The sequence below is a fragment of the Amphiura filiformis genome, chromosome 4, assembly GCF_039555335.1.
Source record: "Amphiura filiformis chromosome 4, Afil_fr2py, whole genome shotgun sequence".
Lineage (NCBI taxonomy): Eukaryota > Metazoa > Echinodermata > Ophiuroidea > Amphilepidida > Amphiuridae > Amphiura > Amphiura filiformis.
Genome location: NC_092631.1, coordinates 47,999,174 through 48,024,520, shown reverse-complemented (window position 1 = coordinate 48,024,520; position 25,347 = coordinate 47,999,174). Strand labels below are relative to the sequence as shown.

General features: G+C 36.6%; 1 protein-coding gene across 1 annotated transcript in view; it reads left to right on the top strand.

Annotated features, from left to right (window-relative positions):
* Positions 1 to 216: 216 nt before the first annotated feature.
* LOC140150978 (uncharacterized) overlaps positions 217 to 25,347 on the top strand; it is a 62,892-nt gene continuing 37,761 nt past the window's right edge. Inside the window, exons 1-4 of the mRNA XM_072173160.1 lie at positions 217 to 326; positions 7,865 to 8,022; positions 9,417 to 9,723; positions 10,070 to 10,206. Of these exons, the coding sequence (XP_072029261.1) occupies positions 7,874 to 8,022; positions 9,417 to 9,723; positions 10,070 to 10,206 (593 nt within the window). The 5' untranslated portion in view covers positions 217 to 326; positions 7,865 to 7,873. The remainder of the gene's footprint in view (positions 327 to 7,864; positions 8,023 to 9,416; positions 9,724 to 10,069; positions 10,207 to 25,347) is intronic.

The following is a 25,347-nucleotide window of genomic DNA, read 5'->3' as shown; positions in this document are numbered from 1 at the left end:
CATTTGCCAAATATTTTGTTAGGACTTAAAAGTGCTAACAAAATATTTGGCAAATGTCTGGACAAAATATTTTACAATACAATTTTTTACAGTTTGACTACATTTATAAAATATTGTTATAACGTGTTTTCTAAAACACTTAATAAATTGTTTCTGGTCTGAATGCTAAAAATATATAAGGTTGTTACAATCATTTTCTCTCTCTCTCTCTCTCCAGTAAAGTTGGAATCACGAAGACTCCTGTGTGTCCTGATGAGGAATCATGCTGATACTATATAGATTGGCTTCATACAAAAATGGTGTAAATTGACCAAAATTAAGAAAAGGTTTGTACTTTATTTGAGTTATGTAAGCTATCCACCAGTGGAGCTTCTGCGACCCCTGCGCAGAACTTCCGATAGTGGATTATCTGCGCACGGTGGACGCAAGGAATCCACAGTCGGATTTTGGCGCACGTGCAATGAAAATCCCCTCCGTATTATAGTTCCGGTGGAGTAATTCTGCGCACGGTCGCAGGGAATCCACGGACGGATTTTCGGCGCACGTGCTCAGAAACTCCCCTCTATGGCAAGCCACATCATTCATAAATGCGAGTTTTGCCCGCTATACTGGTCGAGGAGCCCGCTATACTGGTCGAGGAGCACGCTATACTGGTCGAGGAGCACGCTATACTGGTCGAGGAGCACGCTATACTGGTCGAGGAGCACGCTATACTGGTCGAGTTTCACCACGCCGAACGGCGAAGTTTCTAACGCCGAACGGCGAAGTTTCCCACGCCGTCGCGGCGAAGTTTCCAACGCCGAACGGCGAAGTTTTCTGACGTCGATCTAAAATACTTATAGTTCACGAAAAAATACTACATGTAGGATTATAATAATGTTTAAAAACAATTTTGGTAAACTTGTCTGCAATATTGTAACAACCCACTGTTTTTTTTTTTATTTTTTGACTCCCTAGCTTGCTGAAAATTGGTCGCTCTATACCGGTGCGTAAACGGAAAAATGATAGGCCCTAAGGGTGGTGCCGGGGCACACGTATTTGTATTGCTACTTGAACAATGTTCAGAATGTTGTATGAACGGGTTCATTCATAGGATTTCGGGCATGACCGTTGATTTATACTGAGTGTTCTAAGCGACCATGCCCGAAATCCTACGAACCCCTAATTCAATGTTACATGTAGTTGCAAATTCAATCAGTCAGGTTATTTATTAATGTTATTTATTGAAGATCGGGTTAAGTGTCAACCGGTATTCTCTGAACTTTGTTCATTTTTCGTGCGCACTCTTTTGCCCTTTAAACACCCCCCCCTCGGGCTCAGTATACGGGATGTGCCGCCCATGGTTTTAGTCTCAACATGGTCAATGGGTTTTAGTCTCATATATTTTCCTACTTTGTTTCCCCGGATAGTACTTCATCATTACAAGGAAAGCCGCATTCAAAGACCACAAAAAATGTTTGGTTGTAGGCTACTTGTAATTGTAGGGCCTACTCCACCGACCGATCCTAATGTGCAGGGCCGACCCGTAATAGGCCTATATGTAGGCCTATTACGCCTATTTACGCCTATTTTTTTAATCCAAAAATTAAAAGATTCTATTTTTCTTTTCAAAAAAGAAAAATCCAGTTTTCCCAAAAAATTTGTTTTCCTTCAATAATTTAAAGCACATTCCTGACAAGCACTTTTTATTGTGTAATAAACATTTAGACCATATCAGAGAGGATGCCCACAATTAAGAATTAAAAATAAAATAATGAAAAATCATAAAAAAGTGAAATGTATATGATGATATTATATGATGTTATATAGGCCTACACTTAAATCAAAATAAATAAATACTTAAAGGGCCACATAAATAAAAATCAAGAGCTATCTGGTCAAAAAAAAAAAAAAAAAAAAGAATGATAAGAGGAATACGGTAACTAGAAAAGAGCGGGAACATTTTTACGTTAATTTATAGGCCTAATACAAAAAAGAAAAGAGATCAGAACCTTTAAAATAAAACACAGCACAATTTTCCTTAATTTCATTTATGATATTTTCAATTTATTTTCCATTTTTACACATTAAACAGAACTTCAGTCTCATTTTCAAAGGGCAACACCTGATATATACATGTAGGGCCTGTCATTTTTAGCGACCAATTTTCAGTAAGCTAGTGAGTCCAACTTTGGAGCCAAAAACAGTGGGTTGTAAAACACGATATTGCCTTCATATTGCAAAATTGTTTTTAAACATTATTATACTACGTGTAGGCCTATTATTATTATACTACATGAATATTTTAGATCGATGTCAGAAAAACTCGCCGTTCGGCGTTGTGAAACTCGCCGTTCGGCGTGGTGAAACTCGACCAGTATAGCGTGCTGCTCGACCAGTATAGCGTGCTGCTCGACCAGTATAGCGTGCTGCTCGACCAGTATAGCGGGCTCCTCGACCAGTATAGCGGGCTCCTCGACCAGTATAGCGGGCAAAACTCGCATTTATGAATGATGTGGCTTGCCATACCCCTCCGTATATAGTTCAGGTGGAGTAATTCTGCGCACGGTCGCAGGGAATCCACGGACGGATTTTCGGCGCCGTGCTCAGAAACTCCCCTCCGTATATAGTTCAGGTGGAGTAATTCTACGCACGCATGCGCAGGGAATCCACAGACGGACTTTTCGGCGCGCGTCGCGCAGAAACTCCCCTCCGTATATAGCTCCGGTGGAGTAATTCTGCGCACGGTCGCAGGGAATCCACGGATGGATTTTCGGCGCACGTTTTAATCATCTCATGAATTGTTATGATTTGATATTATTAAATGGTAGAAAGTAAGAAATATTATTTAGGGCCTATATGTTTCTGAGTTTTTGCGGATGCTACGCAAGCGGCGGGCGCGAAACCTCCAAAATCGGAGGGTTTGCGTCCGTTTTAAATATTGTTAATAATGTTCATACTCCAAATTCGGAGTTTAAAATTATAGTAATATTAATACTTTCCAAGGATTTTAAAGGTTATTAATGGATTGACGAATTTCCCAGTAGGCGCTAATGATATGGCCTATTTCACCAGAGGCGGTAAAGATAAGACGGCTTATTACACAATAGGTGGGATATAGATGAGATGAGATTAGGCCAACTGCTACGTATCTAAATAATATCAGGAATAATCCGATTCCGCGGTAATTGTTAATTAGTCATTGAACCAAAAGATCAAAGGTGTCGTGATGAGAAGAATCCGCGAAAATTGTTAATTAGCCATTGAACCAATAGATCAATGATGCCGGGATGAGAAACCCCGCTGTTTTGCAGCATTGAAAATAATTTTAAGAGGTATAATGATGACACCAAGAATAATCCGATTCCGCGAGAATCATTTTTCATTTTCATACGCATATATTAATATGTATTGATAATTCTTGTTTTTGTACTTTTACTATTTACCAAGTCTTCTTTTTTTACTTATGCTTATTATGCATGGAAAAATTAGGGGGGAGAAACGTGTACCCCAGTTCTCCAAGCTTCCTCCGCCTATGATTGTAAAGTTCTGAATAGGGGGGGTTAAAAAAAAGTTTTGGGTGTATGAACAGGGGGGGTTAAAAAGTTTTTGGGCACATAGGGGGGGTGTAAAAACTTTAGCAACATTAGTCCTGAAGCAAAAACTATAAAATAGCCTGAAATTTTTCACGCACTTCGCACAAAATGTTCCACTAAAACCAGAACAAAAGTTCATTCCAGATAAGGGTATTTGATCAGGTCCTTTATGTATTTTGACAAGTCATTCAATAGTCAAAGATATATAAGTATGAAGTGTAAAAATTGTCTTGTTGTCTACAAGTTTGAGGTTTGTGTCAGTTCCTTCTGGTCTGCATGCTCTTTAAATCACTAAAAAGGTGCAATATCTTTGTTCTTCTTTAGTGTTGACAATTTTACAGTAATGTTTCATGCAGTACAGATTATTTATTATCACTGATACAACTAAATCATGTTGCTTTACAATCATAGGCGGAGGAAGCTTGGAGAACCGGGGTAAACGTTTCCACCCCCTAATTTTTCCATGCATAATAAAAAAAAGTAAAAAAAAGAAGACTTGGTAAATAGTAAAAGTACAAAAACAAGAATTATCAATACATATTAATATATGCGTATGAAAATGAAAAATGATTCTCATGAATCGAATTATTCTTGGTGTCATCATTATACCTCTTAAAATTATTTTCAATGCTGCAAAACAGCGGGTTTCTCATCCCGCATCATTGATCTATTGGTTCAATGGCTAATTAACAATTTTCGCGAATCTTCTCATCACGACACCTTTGATCTTTTGGTTCAATGACTAATTAACAATTACCGCGGAATCGGATTATTCCCGATATTATTTAGATACGTAGCAGTTGGTCTAATCTCATCTCATCTATATCCCACCTATTGTGTAATAAGCCGCCTTATCTTTACCGCCTCTGGTGAAATATAGGCCCTAAATAATATTTCTTACTTTCTACCATTTAATAATATCAAATCATAACAATTCATGAGATGATTAAAACGTATACCGAAAATCCGTCCGTGGATTCCCTGCGACCGTCATGCAGAATTACTCCACCGAGCTATATACGGAGGGGAGTTTCTGACGCATCGCCGAAAAGTCCGATCAGGATTCCCTGCGACACGTGCATGCAGAAAAACTCCACCGTTCTGACTCTAAAAATATATATAATATTTCTTACTTTCTAAGTTATGTTTTTTAAACATGAAACTTGATGCGCAGAACTGACTCTAAACATATAGGCCCTAAAATAATATTTCTTACTTTCTACCATTTAATAATATTAAATCATAACAATTCATGAGATGATTAAAAAGCGTCGCGAAAATCCGTCCGTGGATTCCCTGCGACCGTCGCGCAGAATTACTCCACGGAGTTATATATAAATAATATTTCATTCTTTCTACCATTTAATAATATTAAATCATAACAACTCATGAGGTGATTAAAAACGTGCGCCGAAAATCCGTCCGTGGATTCCCTGCGACCGTCGCAAGAAATTACTCCACCTGAACTATATACGGAGGGGAGTTTCTGCGCATCGTCGCCGAAAAGTCCGTCCGTGGATTCCCTGCGACCGTCGCAGAATTACTCCACCTGAACTATATACGGAAGGGAGTTTCTGCGCCGCGTACCGAAAGTCCGTCTGTGGATTCCCTGCGACCGTGCGCAGATTTACTCTGCATATACTATATACGGACGGGAGTTTCTGAGCACGTGCGCAGAAAATCCGACTGTGGATTCCTTGCGTCCACCGTGCGCAGATAATCCACTATCGGAAGTTCTGCGCAGGGGTCGCAGAAGCTCCACTGGTGGATCATGTACATACATGTTTATTTTGTAGAGCTTTTGTTTTTATCTAAGTTTATATGTCATAAATGTTTCATGCAGTACAGATTATTTATTATCACTGATACAACTAAATCATGTTGCTTTACAATCATAGGCGGAGGAAGCTTGGAGAACCGGGGTACACGTTTCCACCCCCTAATTTTTCCATGCATAATAAGCATAAGTAAAAAAAGAAGACTTGGTAAATAGTAAAAGTACAAAAACAAGAATTATCAATACATATTAATATATGCGTATGAAAATGAAAAATGATTCTCGCGGAATCGGATTATTCTTGGTGTCATCATTATACCTCTTAAAATTATTTTCAATGCTGCAAAACAGCGGGGTTTCTCATCCCGGCATCATTGATCTATTGGTTCAATGGCTAATTAACAATTTTCGCGGATTCTTCTCATCACGACACCTTTGATCTTTTGGTTCAATGACTAATTAACAATTACCGCGGAATCGGATTATTCCCGATATTATTTAGATACGTAGCAGTTGGTCTAATCTCATCTCATCTATATCCCACCTATTGTGTAATAAGCCGTCTTATCTTTACCGCCTCTGGTGAAATATAGGCCCTAAATAATATTTCTTACTTTCTACCATTTAATAATATCAAATCATAACAATTCATGAGATGATTAAAACGTGCGCCGAAAATCCGTCCGTGGATTCCCTGCGACGCGTCGCAGAATTACTCCACCGGAGCTATATACGGAGGGGAGTTTCTGCGACGCGTCCGAAAGAATCCGACTGTGGATTCCCTGCGACCGTCTTGCGCAAAAAACTCCACCGTTCTGACTCTAAAAATATATATAATATTTCTTACTTTCTAAGTTATTTTTTTAAACATGTTTTTAAACATGAAACTTGATGCATAGAACTGACTCTAAACATATAGGCCCTAAAATAATATTTCTTACTTTCTACCATTTAATAATATTAAATCATAACAATTCATGAGATGATTAAAAACGTGCGCCGAAAATCCGTCTGCGTGGATTCCCTGCGATCCGTCGCAGAATTACTCCACGGAGTTATATATAAATAATATTTCATTCTTTCTACCATTTAATAATATTAAATCATAACAACTCATGAGGTGATTAAAACGTCGCGAAAATCCGTCTGTGGATTCCCTGCGACGCGCGCAGAATTACTCCACCTGAACTATATACGGAGGGGAGTTTCTGCGCGTCGCCGAAATCCGTCCGTGGATTCCCTGCGACCGTCGCAGAATTACTCCACCTGAACTATATACGGAAGGGAGTTTCTGCGCACGTGCGCCGAAAGTCCGTCCGTGGATTCCCTGCGACCGTGCGCAGAATTACTCCACCTGAACTATATACGGAGGGAGTTTCTGAGCACGTCGCCAAAAATCCGTCCGTGGATTCCCTGCGACCGTCGCAGATTTACTCTGCTATATACTATATACTGAAGGGATTTTTCATTGCACGCATGCGCCGAAAATCCGACTGTGGATTCCTTGCGTCCACCGTGCGCAGATAATCCACTATCGGAAGTTCTGCGCAGGGGTCGCAGAAGCTCCACTGGTGGATCATGTACATACATGTTTATTTTGTAGAGCTTTTGTTTTTATCTAAGTTTATATGTCATAAAGAGGTTGGTGCAAGGTCTGTTTTTTATTTCTTGTTGTAGTTTATAACTTACATTGAACATCAAGATCTAAAAACAAGCTGATTCCAAGTTTAATTTAAATAATTGCTCCGGGGGTTGTAAACTTGAAGCAAATACATATTACAGCTTACCCCCACCGCGGGTACACCATATTGAGGATGAGGCTACCATCTTTGTCCAACATGGCTGGGTGGAAGAAAAATCATTATTCCACTCTTCAGCGTCAACACAAAAATGGATCAGTGAAAAATTGAAATAGTGATTGGGTATGGTGACCTCATGGGCTGAATAGTTTTGTGTCATGCTATTTGCATATTTATAAATATTAATGAGCTTATTTGCATATTTTGCCTGAATTTTCATTAATCCACTCTGTGGCTTTGACACATTTCAAACTTAAATAAGCTTAGAGGTTAAAACATGGGGCTCTACCATTTGAGTCCCCTGCCTATAGCTTTCAAGCAGTCTCTTTCTAGCAAAAGATTTGTGAATTATGAATAATTTTGTAATAAGGTGACAGAAAAAAGCCCTGTTCTATGGGTGGACGGACCTTCAAGTCAGGTCGGTTGGTCGGGTGTTTTTTGGGTTGTTTTGGGGGTTTTGTTTCTGGAGACTAAAATTACCATAAAATCAGAAGATTTTTTGCAAACATATTTTCCAAAAATGTTTAGCCGAAATTAATAGATTTGGCCCCAAAACGACGGATTTTACATGGTTTTAGCAAAAAAAAATTTAAAATCTCCAAAATGCAAATTATGGGTCCGCCGGGCCTATAAAACAGGGTTGTTGTTTTTAAGTCACTAGAAGCAAATTTTAGGGTTTGAGTAACAGTTTTAAAAAAATTACTTTTTCACAGAAAAACAAAATGGCATCTTCTGGTCCTGGTTTGACCCTTATTAATGGCAAAGATATCACTCTGGGCAAGTTACTGGGACAAGGTGGCTTTGGAGCAGTGTATAAAGCCAGACATGTCAACTGGGGAGATGTAGCTGTGAAAAGATTGAAAGGAGTCATGTAAGTTATTTTTTCTTCAAATGCATAATAGATCTCCATTTGTCAACTTTTCTGCCAGACTTGCACAATTGTGCTTACTGAACTGTGCTGTTGCATGTTTCATTTGCTTTGTACATAACATAGAAGATGGTATGCACAGCAGTGATTGAGCGCATTGATGCAGTGCAGTATTTTGCATTCGTGCATGAAGTGGATTCACCAATTTGGTGCATGGGTTTGAACTTTATATGTGAGAATGTGAATATCAAGTAGGCCTACATCCAAACAGGTTTTTATGGTTCTACCTTGTTTTTCCACTCTAAATATAATAATATCTTGATAGAGTGTAGAACATTTTCTCTCAAGTGGTGGAAAATAATGGCCTGGTTTTTAATACTTTTCTGGTTGATTGATCACTAACAGAGGGCACATTCAAGCCCAGAGGTGGATCATGAACAATAAAAATGAGTCCACCAAAAAGCAGTCCCATCAGGTCCCTGGATTTATACCAGTATGATCTTGTGTGGAAAATCAATATTTGTCTTCATTTATTTTTGTTGAATTATCATTTAGAGAAATTATATTAAATAAGTGTGATGATCTAAAATGCACCATGTTATCAAAACGACAGATTTTCAAAATGAAAAATTTCTGTTGTAGATATAACGTATTGTCTCAACCTGTTAAGGTTAGCAATTATTTTAAACTGTTGCTATTTGGTAGTTCACAGCATCTTGCGAATGGTAGTGAGCTTGGGAAAAAATTGCATTGATCATTTCATAGCGAGCATGTAGAAGAATTCAAATATCACAGATATACTTTTGTAAAGATGGCTGACACAATAACACTTATATAAAACATACATAACTCATTAACAACATTACAATATATCAAGATTTTGATTTAAACTTTTGATCCAAACACAAGGAATTAATTCCTACCTCAGAATTTTCAGATGGTACTCCATCTTTCATCAGCGAGTGAGTGACTGTATCAGGTCGTGATCTTTTTGACCTTTGACCTGATAACAGACTCGTAGACTCCTGAGAGTTTGAACCGGCCCCCATCTGAAAATTCCGAGGTAGGAATTAATTCCTTGTGTTTGGATCAAAAGTTTAAATCAAAATCATGATTTATACCAACACAGATGAACTTTCATGAACAATATATCAAGTAAATTTTCGAAGTATATGATTTGTAGAATGAACTGTTGCAAAACATCAAAGTATTATTTTTCAATAATGTATTGATTTAGATAATAAAAATTGAGTTTTAGGCTGCTTCAACCAACAATACTTCGTATACCCTAAACATTACGATGATCAAATTACACAGTTATAATTTTGTTTTTGTGTTTCATGGTACCACAAGGTTGATTAATATTTTTGTTTTTTATCTCTTTTTTTTAAAAACAGCCTTACAGCTGATGTTCAAAAAGAAGCAGATAGGATGTTGCGAGTGGTGTCATCTCCGTACCTCATCAGGATAATGGGGTTGATCAAGAATCCTGGAGATGTTGGCATCGTCATGGAGTTTTTTGAGAATGGCTCACTGAAGGACTTTGAGAAGAACTACATGAAGTGTGACTGTTGGGCGAGAAAGGTCAAAATGGTTCAAGATATAGCATTTGGCATGAATTATCTCCACACCCTAAACCCACCAATAATACATCGCGATTTGAAACTAGAAAATGTGTTTGTGGGCAGCGGATTTGAAGCAAAGGTATGTTGGAGCTTTATCTAATAGTTAAGGCAGGTCGGAGGTGAGCTAGTGGTGTTTGCTCTCAAATAATGAGATAAATAAAGATGACACACAAGAGGAATGGTATGTGTTCGAAAAAGGAGATTCCAAGGCTTTATTTAAGGGCGTCACAGGTGAGTTGGCATGGTTGAATTCAATTCCGTGTTATGCACGCGAAGTCACACACACTTGCGTACATCGCGTAGTGCACACAAAAAATCGTCATGCTATGGCAGGCAGTATTCATTCAATTGAAATTTCTAGTATAGGCAATTGTAATTAGGCATGTTCTTGGTTTAATATCTTATTTTTAAACTTTCTTGTCTAGATTGGAGATTTGGGTCTTGCAGTCAGCAGTATGACATCCCGTCGTTATGCACATGTTTCTGGAACACGATCTCACATCCCACCTGAAGCCTCCAACCCTGAAGCAACAGAACCAGATGAATTCTGGGATATTTACACGTAAGACACTGATAGTCTTCTGTAGTGCTCAAAATCACCCAAACAGGGTAAAGTAATATGAAATTGTGTAGGTTGAGCAGCCCTGAAACAGGCTAATGGTGGCCCAGGAATTGTTTCAGTGGGTGGGGGAAAATTCATTGGGCAAAAATCAACAAACGTCCCTTATGTGTGTGGATTTTTTGGTCTAAAAAGTAGAAATTATACCAATTTCTTATTTTCAGTGAGGGATGGACAAAACCCAAGATGGGGGGGTCATCCCCAGGTGCTGCTACTGCTTGAAAATCACCAGAAGCACAAAACAAAAAAGTTTGAAATTGTTTTCATGGGTTTTTATTTGTAAACAGATGCATCAGTAGGATCATAGATCATAAGATTATTTGTTTTTTTTGACAAATCCAGAAAATTTGTATATACGTCCTTAATTTTCAGCAGTTCACCTTACTTTTTTAAGCTGACAGCTGCCTTCTGCAGAAAAACCCAATCTGGCTTTCTGGAAGTGTGATGTAATGATCGGGTCATAGACCTGCGGTAATTTGTAGCACCCCCTCCTTATTACCCGATCATTATGTCACTCTTCAAGAAATCATCCTAGATCTGGTCATCTGCTGATTAAGGTTGTAACAGCTGACAATTACAGAAGTAAAATATTTTTGTGTTGAGATTAAGGCTTTAATATTACGGTAGTTCAATGGATTACCAATGCAGATAAACTTAAGATTTAATTTAAATCTGGTCAACCAGACATACCTATTTTTGACAGACGAACCGACACTGCGACTGAAAACAGAGATCACTCAACCGTGGAGGGGGCGTCCGGGCCAAACATTCACACGGCTAGGACAGAATCATAAAGGACATTCCTCGCCGTTTGTCATCTATACCGGAAGTGTCCGGTACTCAAGGTCATTTGCATCACAACCCACCTGAAGACCAAAGGTTTCAGTCGCAACGTCGGTTCGTCCGTCAAAAATAGGTATGTCTGGTTGACCAGATTTAAATTAAATCTTAATTTCAACATACCCAGATGAATGAGAGTCTACACAGTTTGGTTCAGATAAATAGGAAGATAATAAACTATTATCATTTCAGGTTTGCTATCACCACATATGAATTAGTGAGTGGAAGGGATGCATGGCCACAACAACAACAGTGTAAGTCATTTAATATGAACATGGTTTGTAATTCAATCTTTGGATGACATATAGATCCAGCAAGGATACTGGAGTAATAATATACAAGTATGTATAGGATATGCACCTTGTTTGCGCAAATGAATACTCAATGCTATTAAGGGATGTGGTATGAACGTTTGGACAGTATTTTTTGTGGGACATGAGAGCACATCATACATATCGAATTGCATTCTGAATACGAAGAATGTCATTCTGATATCAAATAATTTAGATTTTTTGAAATTCGCAATGTAATACACATTTTATGACAAATGATTAAAATTGATATTTTTGATATTTATCAGTACTTGAAGTAAACTTTATAAATCTGATGATTTATACTTAAAGTGTATGTAGGTGGGATGAAAAGCAGGCGATCAATTGAAAATTGGACCTTTCAGTTATTGAAGATATGGATTTTTTCCCCAAAACACAAAAAAATTAGGTCTTTTGGGGGAAAAAATCCATATCTTCAATATGAAAGGTCAAAATTTTCAATTGATCTTCGCTTTTCCTCCCAGCTACATACACTTTAAGAATATATCATTAGATTTATAAAATTTACTTTGAGGACTGTTATGTATCAAAAATTTGAAAAATATCTGAGGTGCTCTCATGTTCCATAAAAAATACTGTCGAAACGCTCATTCCAGATCCCTTAAGCATGTGGTGGTATTTCTTGTGTAAGAGATTGACTTGTGGAAGAAGTGATGTATATTTTGTTTTTGAAGTGATGTATATTTTGTTTTTTAAAAAAAAAATCTAAATGATGAAAAATGATGTTTTTTTCTTTCAAACTAAGTAGCTGATGAGGAGAATGCTAGGAAAATATTTTACCGAAGTTGGATCTCTTGAATGGATAAGCAGATTGACTTCGGATATGTCAGCCATGATTAGAATGTTTTTTTGGTCTAATTTGCATATGTGACACGATCAAGGGAAATGAGTCGGATGTCGCTAATATTGATTTTGAGATATTGGTAAATAAAGTGTTAAAATTCTTTTGTTTTATATTGTTTTCAGAGATTGATAATTTGATATAACTTCACAAAGAAAAGTCATATCAACATGGGGTTTTCAGTTTTTGAAAGCTCTAAATGTCCTCTTTAGAAACGTGTGTAAAACTCATTTTCGACCAGGGTCGACATGTGACTCATTCCCCTTGATCATGTCACATATATTTTTTTCAAATTATTTACTTTTAATTAGTCATTTTTTGTAGAAATTTTTTAAAACAGGCATGTCAAAGTGGAGGCATTGTGATTGATACAAGGCATCGAGAACCATGCAAGTTGAGTTCCACAAAATTCTAGTTCCTCTCTTGGCCTACTTGAGGTAAAGAATAAATTGTGTGCAGTTATAATTGAAGACTGAATTAAAAAGATTAGTTTGCATCTGACGTCAGGACATTTTTGGTCAGGTTGACAGGACGTCAGATGCAAACTAGTCTTTTTAATTTGGTCATCAATTATAACTATGTTGTGTAGTTTGGTAATAACAACCTCAATTGGTAAATCATTTATTTTGAATTACTATTCTTTTCAGTTGCCAATGATGCTCTCATTGCACTATGGGTTCTCAAAGGGCACCGACCAAAGTTGGAAGTCATCCCTCCAGAGGCTCCATCAGAACTCGTAGATGTCATCAAAATCTGTTGGGTGGCAGAGCCAAAGAAACGACCCAGCTTCAAAGGTACCATTTCTTGTTACTGTTAGGAAAACAATTTGCCTTTTGAATGGAAGAACATATGTGACACGATCTGGTCCATGGGGGCCAAAGGCGGCAAATTTGAAACTGAGATAAAGGTGAAAATATGGACCAGATCATGTCACATATTATGTGCATCTGATTCAGTTTTTGCAGAAGTAATTTTTGTGATTTTCAAATTTCACTTTCAATATCATTTGGTTTTAAATTATAACCAGATTTTATCATCATACATGTTTGCATTTCATATTTTTATAATTTGCTATTTATTGCCATTACGATAGTCTTTCACAAACCATTTTGCAATATTATGTAGCCAGGCCTTGGTGTACTGTTTATATCATGAAGTTATTGCAACTATATATATGCTTTAAGGTGGTACGACACCCCTTGATAAATTTGTGACTATTTTTGCATTTTTCTCAAAAAATAGCTATACACTGGTAACAATAGTTATGTATATTATAGGGGCAAGGAATCCAGTTACTACACTGGAATTTCAGTGACTCAAGACAAGCCGTACATTATTTATGATAAGAAAAGAAGTGCCGCTAGAATGTACCTCAATTCTTAACATATATAATGAACCCTTGTCTTGAATCACTGAAATTTCAGTGAAGTAATTGGATTCCTTGCCCTATACAGAACTTTTGTTACCAGTGTATAATTATTTTTTGAGAAAAATGCAAAATTAGTCACAAAATTTATCAGGGGGTGTAGTACCACCTTAAACATAACTCTGAGTATTCAAAGAAAACATTTTTGTGACAGTATTTTTTATTTCATTTAATTTCTCAAAAGCTAAAATTTGGAACCCTTATTTTATATAGACATCTTGAATTCTGTTACGGAGTTGTTTGAGACCAAATTCAAGCATGGACTGCGTAAAGCTGACAGAGCAATATTTGAGCAAATGGACCTTCAGGTAGGTGTTAAAAAGAAAAAAAATTTCAATAATTTCAATAATGAATATCAGATGAATGTCAAAAGAAGAACTAGTCATAAAATAATGTGCAAAGTTTGACATGTATAGCTTGATCAGCTCGTAATCAGTGGGAATTGTTAGGCTTTTACCACTACACCGAAAAGTAGATCCATGTTACGAGTGATATAGTTGACCTGTCTGGTCTATATTGTGCGTGTTAATAAAATAGGCAAAGTATAGGACTTGAATTAATAATTTGTGATATTTCTGGCAAGATGTCATGTGAGTTTTGTTTATGCATCCAGGGGCAATTAAGAATTGATGATTTAATGTCATTTTGTGCTAATGAATTAACAGCAACTACTATGATCTGTGTTTTCTGATCTAGGAAGCTGATGCAGCTAGAGCACCCCAGAGTGGATCTTCTACAACTGACAGTGGCATAGGAAGTGACTTTTGGGGAAGTCTTGAAGCCATGAGTGTCAAAGATCATGATAAGACCATGACAGATACAACAACACACAGTGCACAAGCAGTGGCCAGTGGTAGTGCCTCAGTGGGGCATGGGAGAGTGGTTCCCCCCAAACCCCCAGTCAGAATAAAGAAGCCACCCAAACCCCACGCTTTGGGGCAAGAAAGAAGCCAATTTTTGCCCCCACCCCCAGATTTCACTTTACCGCCCCCATTGCCACCCCGGAACAAAATTCCGGGTGCCACCACAGCAAGGGATACAGCGACACCAATAGAGAGTGCAAGTAAGGATACAGTGACCACATCAAAGGCAGTTGATGAATCAAGTAAGTGGTGCTTATCCCAGTACACTGCTATATATTGCCATGTGTTACCTTTAACAATTGTCCAAAATATTTTTGTCCAGAACATTTGAAAAGTAACCCATATTTATAGACCATGAAAAAAGGTAATTGATAATAAATGGTCTAAAATGGGACCAATGTTTGCGGCACATCCCATTACATACATATTATACACAAATGCGTCAGAAATTCTGTGTCATTTTTTGACATTTAGAACTGCTTAGCTCCTCTTTTGATGTTCACTGATGTATTTGAAGCGTGACCTTCAACACATAAAATTCGGAAGGCTATTTAGCATAACAAAAGGTTAGTTCCCGATAGATGCACACATACAGTTCTGTGGTGCATGAAAATTGGATGTTTGCATACAATTTTTTTTCTGACACGTTTGTATCACACCTCATCAGTATCACACTCATTTGATCATCCGGTGTTTATGATTTGCTCCAGGAGAGGGGCACACTCCGATACCATGTACATGACAGTGTATTCAAAGGACATCAGTATCACACTCATATCTCATTTGATCTGGCGTTAAAGATTTGGGCCAGCTCGGGGCACACTCACATACCGTATATGTGACAGAGTATTCAAAGGACATCAGTATCATATCTCATTTGATCATCTGGTGTTTAAGATTTGGGCCAGGGGAGGGTTACACTCCCAAACTGTGGACATGACGGTGTATTCAAAGGATATCAGTATGACACTTGTATCTCATTTGATCATGTGGTACGTGTTTAAGATTTGGGCCAGGGGAGGGACACACTCACATACTGTGTACATGACATGACATGACAGTGTATTCAAAGGACATCAGTATGATACAATTTGCAAACTTCATTAAAAAATTTGCAATATTGAGATGAGGTGAGGGGCGGCGGAACGATTTTGAAAGTGGGGGGCCAGTCAGGGTGATGTAAAAAATCAAAATAATGGGCGCGAAGCGGGCATCGCGTCGCGCTTGCGCGACGCAGGGGGGTATCTGAGGGGGGATGTGCCTCCCTCAGAAGTGAGAAACTTTTGCAAAATGAAGGCCCAATTTAAGCCATTTGGTGGACCATTCTGGTACTATTATTGTGTACAATTTTAGTTTGAAAAATCCGAAAATGGGTTAAATGAAGGCCCAAATTGAAGCCATTCGTGGATAAGTTTTCACTATAATTCGTCGTCCGTATTCCATAGTGGCATATAGTGGGGCGCCGCGAATAAACAACTTTTCGAGAAAATCGGGTTTGAAGAAATGCCAATTTAAAATCGAGTTGTGTAAATCAGACATACATTATATTTTGTAAATGATGTGAAATTTCTGTAGTAAACTAAATAGATTTTATTGTTATATATTTTTCAAAAGAAATAAATACATACTATTGCTGGCAAACTGAAAATAAAACTATACGTCACTATGGAAAACAAACAAAATGCAATACCCTAACCTAACGTTAACGTGCACGCCACCTCGGTCGCCGTGTAATCCCTATGGCGTTACTTTTAAATCGTTAAGTATTCCATAGTGGCGTATAGGTCTGATACGTGTACGCCACTATGACATACGATGTTTTTCATTTTTGCCGATATTTCATAATTATAAAATGTGTATAAAAAGTGGCGTATGGTCGATCGCCACTATGGAATACAAAAATGTCACTTTGTAACTATCGCCACATTTAATTAATTAATTACTTATTAATTAGCTAGTTTTGACTGATGAGACTTAGAAAAATGAAAAAGAACATCATTAAAAACATATGTGCCAATTTTCAAAAAATGACCAAAAATCACTATACGCCACTATGGAATACAGCCGACCAATTGTATAAATTATTGCTTTTAGTGTTGGGTGTCCTAATACAGGGGAGTTGGAAAATTTTGCAAAATGAAGGTCCAATTGAAGCCATTTTGTGCATAATTTTTACACTTTCTTTAAGCATGTTAAGGGCTGGGGTATGAACGTTTGGACAGTATTTATTTTGGGACATTAGAGCACATCAGACATATCGAATTGCATTCTGAATACGATCAATTGAAAATTTTGACCTTCAGTATTGGAGATATGGATTTTTTCCCCAAAACACCAAAAAAAAAAAGGTCTTTTGGGAAAAAAATCCATATCTTCAATATGAAAGGTCAAAATTTTCAATTGACCGTCGGCTTTTCCTCCCAGCTACATACACTTTAAGAATATATCATTAGATTTATATAATTTACTTGAGGACTGTTATATATCAAAAATTTGAAAAATATTAAATTTTTATAATTTGTCATAAAATTTGTATTATATTGTGATTTTCAAAAAATGAAAATTATTTGATATCAGAAAGACATGCTTCAGTATTCAGAATGCAATTCGATAGGTCTGAGGTGCTCTCATGTCCCTCAAAAAATACTGTCGAAACGCAATAAACGCTCATTCTAGATCCCTTAAGGTCTAGAATATAGATTTGATTATTTATGTTCACCCAGACATGTTACACACAGCACATTATGGGTTAAAAGTGGAGGGGCCACTGGCCCCCCCCCCCCCGGTTCCGCCGCCCTTGGATGAGGTAGGGTGAGGTTAGGGGTGACCCTGATAATAGACATATCAAGCTAGCAGTGGCTTAGAGAATATACAGGTTTCCAAAATATAAATACATAAATATAAATAACTTCCATTCCCCAAGATAATCACCTAAGACCGCCATCTCATTCCAATCATGGAAATAGTAGATGAGAAGGAATCACAACGAAATCGATCGCCTGTGACTAATCCCGCTTATCTATTCTTCATTACAAAGGAAGAGGACTCAACAAATTCCCTTTTGAGGACACTCATATTGCCGCCATCAGCGTGATTTGGTAGCATAACTGGAAATTCATGGCGATAAATCTTTGCGCACAAACAAATTTTGAACCAGTTGTTGTGACCTTAGTTGATGAAGCGCACTTTTAACGTTCATTTAGACTGGATTTTATAAACATTTGCAACAGATTTCTGCATTTTCAGATGCAGAGAAGTCAAAACAATACAAATATTGGGAAATTTAATCAAAATACGTTGTATTTTCGACTAAGGACACTTTTAAAAAAGTTTTACATTTTGTAAGGATAATCGTATTTTCGCTGACCCCAAATTTAATTAAAATGTAAAGGTATAAAACAAGTTGTTCCGATTGTTTCCGAAAAATGGGAACAGATTCTATCATAAGACAAACGGAAAATCAATTCTATCAAATTGCCTTCACATGTGCCCCAGACCGCCCACATCTAGGTAAATTTGCCCCTAAATGTTTCAAATATATGACTTTCTACTTCCGATTTTGGTAATACATCCTTCCCACAAGGCATTATTTTTGGCTATGTTATCCCATCTGTCCTATGATGCATTCATATTTCCCGCCCTTTCCTGCTCACAAGGCCGCATTTAGTCCATAAGCATTGGTCGCTTGACTGCAGCTTTAGAATTGAAAATGTCATGTCATAGAAATGTTACGTCACCGATGACCATCGTGTTGGGATATAATCCCTAGGATTATGATATAACTATAGTGGTTGACGTGTATAGAAACGTCAATGTACATGTCGGCAATGTGTTTGGAACTTTGATGATGGTTAGTTGTGATTCCTTCTCATCTACTATTTCCATGTTCCAATACAAACCCCCGGTGGGTTCAGTCTTCACTGACAATGTGTACGCATGATGGTTCCAATTAGGGGTACTTTTCAAGAAATTGTTTGCGATTGTCCGAATTAGGGGTGTTTTGGAGCAAAATTGTCCTTGAAATGAAAAATAGGGTGTATTTCTAGGACTTTCGTCCACGTTTTACTGCTACAGTTTTCGTTATTGTCCTCTTTTCCCCGTGAAATAGGGGGAAAATTCAAAAGCGTCCTTGAAATGGTAAAAATAGGGGTATTTATTTCGGAAAAATGTCCTTTCCTGGTGATAAGAGGGTGAAATGAAAATGCGTCCTCAAAATGATAAAAATAGGGGAGGTATTTGGGGACAAATTTTCCTTGATTTCGCACAAAATAGGGGGTAAAATTGCTGCAAATGTCCTCGATTCCCCGTGAAATAGGGGTCATTTTCAAATCCTGGAACGGTCATATGTCCTACCTTTAAATACAAACTGAACCCACCGGGTACAAACCATGCAACACAAGCATCGCGCAAGCCCGTGATCTGCTTCCAATACAAACCGCGTAATGTAGCGTAAGACACATTAGGCAGTCTAGTACTTGTTATTATTATTATAATAGTAGTACATGTAGTACTGTCTGTTCAATTAGCTTAGATTCTTGAATTTTTAAGATATTTGAAAAAATAAAAATTGTGGTCAAAGTCATCAAAGAAAAGTGTTAGCACAGCCTTCCCCTATGAAAAGAACAACCATGTGGATGCAATCATATTTACGACCAAATTTGCGATCATAGTTACAACCAAAATTGCGATCATTATTGCAACCATAATTGCGATCAAATTTGATTGTATTTATCATCGTAATTTTGATCGTAAGTGGTACCACAGCGATCATTATTTTGATCGTTATTAATGATCGTAAATTTGATCGCGAATATACGACCATTATTCAACCAACTTATGATCGTTTTTTTGATCGCAAATAATGATCGTAATTTTGTGTAATGCGATCATTAAAATGATCGCATTATTACGATTGCTATTTTTGATCGCTGCATTTGATTGCTTCTATCGCAATCAACATTTTAATAATCGTAATTTGAAATTTCCCGCTGCTACAAGAAGAGCATCAACAGTTAAGTTATGAATGGTATGCTGGACTTTAGGCCTAAATTAATCTTTAAAACAAAGAGTCAAAGTCAGTGGAAATAGTAAGTCTAGATAAACTGGAGTTAATATATATAATTACTCAGCTGTTAACATGGTTAAAGTAAAAGTTCTTGAATCATGTGTGAGTATATAATATATAGTTGCAGAATGTCAGAAGACAATGGAAGAGAATAATTTCCCGGATAATTTCCAGAGCCAGGCCAGCTAGGTGCATTCAAAAAAAAGATTGCCAACCATCATCTGATCATGGCCGCCATAAAAATATGCCCTTTAAGTTTGTATAATTTATATACTGACGGGTTCAAAATTTAAGCTTACCTATAGCATGCTAAAGAAGCTCAAATTCATTTCTACTTCTACGAAGAAATAGAATTAGCAGTAGAAGTATAGAAGTAAAAAAATTTAAGCTTACCTAACATGCTCCTTTTTTTCTAGAAGAAACTCATATTCATCATTCATGCCCATCTCTCATTTCACTACTGGCGCTGGCTCTGGCTGGCTGGTCCTTTTACAGCCAGGGATGTTTCTCACTTTCTTTCTCATAATGGACTTTTTTAATCAGAAGATACATTAATATTATATATGACAGCGTTCAAGCTTTGACTTACGTTTGGCGGACAAACCGTGAAAAAAGTATTTAGGGGTGAAAACAGTCAAAATTCTTAATTACTTAAATGTTATTAGGGGTAAAATGTGACATATTTTCAGATTTTGGCACTTAAAACCCCTTATTTTTCACTGATTTTGAGAAAAATTAATTTTTTGGTCCAATTTTGGCCGAAAATGGCCATTTTGGGGTGACAACAATTTTGACTTGCTAATTTCTTGTGAGTGTACACGAAAACTATCAAATAGTGCCTAATTTTCTATGCTAATTGTGTAACAAGGGTACAACTGATATTAAAAGCATTGAATGGGATCAATATATTTCTTTATTTTCGTAGCAGGGGTAGAAACTCAAAGGTTCGGGTGACAATTGATTTGGAAAAAAGTATAATATTTGCCTCATTTTCGATTTGAAAATGCCATATCTCCACAATGGTATGAGCTATAGGGATGTTTTAAGTGTCATTTTGCTCAGTATATCAATAGCTAAATGGTGATATAACAAATAAGTAAGCTAGATTTACAGAAAAGAAAATAACTTGCAATATGCTACCCCCACCCCTAAGAATTTGAGGGCGTGAAAAAAGTAATGGATTTTGCTAAAAAAATAAGTCCTTCAAAACTGGGAGGTGTAAGTGTTGCTCTAACCAATACCTTTCTCTAGAGCAACATGTTTTTTGTTTAGCCCGAAGTATCTCCATTTTGAAGGACTTATTTTTTTAACAAAAATATTTGCTCAAATTTGACGATTTTGGGCAGAAATATGCCTGTACAGTGCTATGGGGAAAATTTTCAAGTTGATAATTATGCATTTTTTATGTCAGATTCAGTTTCTACACAAAATTTCACCCTAGAAAAAGTTCCTTTAAGTAGGATATCTTTCACTCTAAGTTTCCTCCATTCTGTCTGCCAAACGTAAGTCAAAGCTTGAACGCTGTCATATACATGTATATTTGATCTCTGCAACTGCATCCAATTCATGTACATGTAATGACAGAATTTTAAATATAATGACCTTTGCCCATGTGAATTGTGATTGGCTGTAATGGGCTACGGGCTTTGACCCTTCAGAAAATTTAGATTTCAAAATATTATTTGGTTGTATTTGCTGAGAAAAATGTAACAAAAATTTATGCATATGATGACAAAATTATTAATCACTTTTATTTAGTAGAGAAGTTTTTAAAAAATGAGTCAAAAATTAATAATTATATGCAAATTAACCACAAAAGGTCATCAGCTAATGGGCTACGGCTGTCCCTAAGCTAAAGCTGATACCAGGCAGCACACCACTAAATCCTTCCGCATTTGGTGTAACCCTTGATAGTCCCGGTAAACATAGGTCGGTAGTGCAAACAAGTGGGTGTCCCTTGGGAGCAAGATGAGTAGCCATGATTGTTTATTATAATTAAATTAAAAGATATGCAATTGGTAAATGTTCAGAATATCACAAAATGGTGCATCTTGATCTGGTCAAAAAGTTTGGCTCCCAAAACTAATCCGTGTGCGGACATGGTAAGGAGGCATTCGTGCAAGCTGAAAATAAAGGTGGCGCTGTTCAGGTCCCCGTAGCTTAAAAGTTAGTCTCAACTTGTGTCAAAAAACCCATTTTAAATTAAATTTTAATCTTTATTTAAGACATTGGTGCTACCAAAATATGAAAAATGGTTTTACATGGGGTAGAAAAACAAACTTACTTTCATGTATATTTACACGTATTTCAATGGGAGTTTATTTAGTGGTGTGCGCCTTGAAGACTCATTTTTTTAGGCTATGGGCATGATTGATACCTGATTTTAAGTGCCAAAAGTTGAGATTTTTGCCTGAAACTTTTCTATTTGCAAAGAAAAATGTCTGTTTTCTGTTACCGCTCTACAAATCGCGATTTCATTCTTAAACGCATTACGAAATTGTCTTCAAAACACAAGTACCCACATCGAATTGACAATTTAAGACCGTGCTATAGAAATGAGCTATTTTGGCCTTAACATCATAGGAGTGGTCACTTTTGATTATCCCATGAGAAAAAGTGAAACATCTTTGGAATTATTTTGATGCAAAATGTAATTATACTAGCGGAGCTCGTATATTAACGTTTTTAAAATAATCACTGACCATTTAATTGGGTCGCAATAGACTTTAAAAGTCAATGCATGATTTTTTCGTAATACACGGCCCAAAATGCCGGTATTTTTAAGATATTATCAAATATTCAATTCCCAAGAGAGAAATATATCAAACAATTTGAATGATGGGTTTTCTTAATTTTAGATCTTGCCACAATAATACACACAACTTGGAAAATGAACATTTTAAAGTGCCAAAATGACGTTCCAGCTACCCATACCCACAAACTTTAGAACATAGGCCTTTGGCATATACGTATATACTGCATGATAAAGAGTGGGGGGGGGCGGAATGCTCACATACTGTTTGTCCACCTTGTCATATTTATGATTGTGAATATTTTTGAAAGAAATCAATCACTTTTCTGATATCAATGGGAATATAAATACAGTTTAACATGGCCTACTATGTTGCTCTGGCCCTAGAATTCTCAAAAGGGCAAAAAGTAGCACATTTTTTACTTGGTGCGAACTTGTTTGAAGAATGTTTAACACTGATTCCAAAAATAAAGAAAAACAAAAATATTTTGTTCTTTGAAGGCAGCACACCACTAAATCCTTCCGCATTTGGTGTAACCCTTGATAGTCCCGGTAAACATAGGTCGGTAGTGCAAACAAGTGGGTGTCCCTTGGGAGCAAGATGAGTAGCCATGATTGTTTATTATAATTAAATTAAAAGATATGCAATTGGTAAATGTTCAGAATATCACAAAATGGTGCATCTTGATCTGGTCAAAAAGTTTGGCTCCCAAAACTAATCCAGCGTCACGGACATGGTAAGGAGGCATTCGTGCAAGCTGAAAATAAAGGTGGCGCTGTTCAGGTCCCCGTAGCTTAAAAGTTAGTCTCAACTTGTGTCAAAAACCCATTTTAAATTAAATTTTAATCTTTATTTAAGACATTGGTGCTACCAAAATATGAAAAATGGTTTTACATGGGGTAGAAAAACAAACTTACTTTCATGTATATTTACACGTATTTCAATGGGAGTTTATTTAGTGGTGTGCGCCCACAGTACAACATGCAACTATACGTGAGTGCTGAACTGCTGTGCTGTATACTATAAAAGATAATATGCAAGGATTATATTTGAGGACATTTATTTCTTGTAAGTAGCTGCATGAAGCTGAAGGCTATAATAAGTTTGAATATCAAACTATAGTTGGTTTAAAACACAATTATTCTGCTGGTATCCCAGGCTGGTATTATGGTATTATACTCATCATGCTCAAATAACAATACAATATCATATGCAGTACCTTCACAGTGGCGTGCCGTGGCCGCCCCAACCCCGGGGGGCTGAAGAAGAAACAAAGCAACCTTTTGGCGCCCTTTTTTTTTGCTAATTCGCTTTTGCCGCCTTCGCTTTTTGCCGCCCTGTTTTTGCCGCCCTTCGTCTTCCCGCCCCTTCGTTTTTGCCGCCCCTACTTTGACCCCGTGGGCTGGCGCTAAAGCCCCCCCAAAATATGCGCATGCTTCAGGCTTTATATTCTTTTACTACATGTACCGTAGTAGTTTACTGATGGTAATAACTTCAGTTTATCTCTTGAAGCAATTGATATCTGCATGCTTTAAATTCAATGTTTATTTTGCAATTCATTTTTGTCACCATAAACTTTTAACACATTGTAAATGTAGAGACTAAGCACTAGTAGTGCACCGGTTAGCTGTCGTAATAACAGTGTAACGCTAAGGGTGCATGGTGAGTTCAGAACACAAAAATTTCAGGCGTAATTATATGTTCTATGCGTGGTATTTTATATCTCTGTAACATATATGAAGTAATAATTGCGATCAAACATATTTGGATTCAAAAAACGATCAAATTTACGATCAATATTTGGATTACAACCAAAAATACGATCAACATTTGTGTTACGACCATTTCTACAATCATTCTTTATAAGATCACAGCAGTCCTATTATGGTCGTACGATCATCGGCGATCAAAATTTTGGTCGCTGCGACCATTTTTTGATCGTAACGACCAAATTTTTGGTCGTTACGATCATGATTTGATCGTTGTTTTTTCATAAGGGTTAGACCTAACATGATTTATACTTTTCAAATTCTAAAGTTCAATTTAAAACCCCATTTCTTTTCAATTTTGGTCTTTTCCCGCGATATTTTTATAAAAAGCCGTAGAACGTCGGGTACCATAAACTTTTTGGAATCAATCCATTTAGAGCAATGGGGACGAATATCACAATGCGCAGAGATGGTATTTATTCGACCATCCGCATCAGGAAGTATTGTCCAGCAAAATATTTGCCAGTATGGGAACTAAGGTTTTCTAAAATAGGCCCAGCTTATATAAATACATTCCTTGTGTATGTATGTATGTATGTATGTATTTATGTATGTATGTATGTATGTATGTATTTATTTATTTATTTATTTATTTATTTATTTATTTATTTATTTATTTATTTATTTATTTATTTATTTATTGTTTTATTTATTGTTTTATTTATTGTTTTATTTATTGTTTTATTTATTGTTTTATTTATTGTTTTATTTATTTATTGTTTTATTTATTTATTTATTGTTTTATTTATTTATTGTTTTATTTATTTATTTATTGTTTTATTGTGCGAGTGGGTCTGAGAATGGGTCTGAGAAGGTGTAGGCTATAGGCATATTATAAAACTACACATTTATTTTCAATTTGTTATTTCGTTTTATTATAAAACTACACATTTATTTTCAATTTGTTATTTTGTTTTGTTTGTTGAATACAAACTGAAAAAACTGTGAAACAAAAGAACTTTTATACAAGAAAATATTATTTCAAACAATCAGGTTACAGAAAACATTTCTTGTAAAGTTACTGTATCTGAAAATGTCAAGCGAATGCTGATATTCTTGGGAAGGAATGGTGGTATTAAACAAAACTCAATTTACATTGTAAACCAGTTGAAATGAGAACGAAATCCATAATTTTAATGTCCTTGTTTAGGAAAAAAAGGAAAAACCGGTGGACCATCATCACCTATAGAACCTA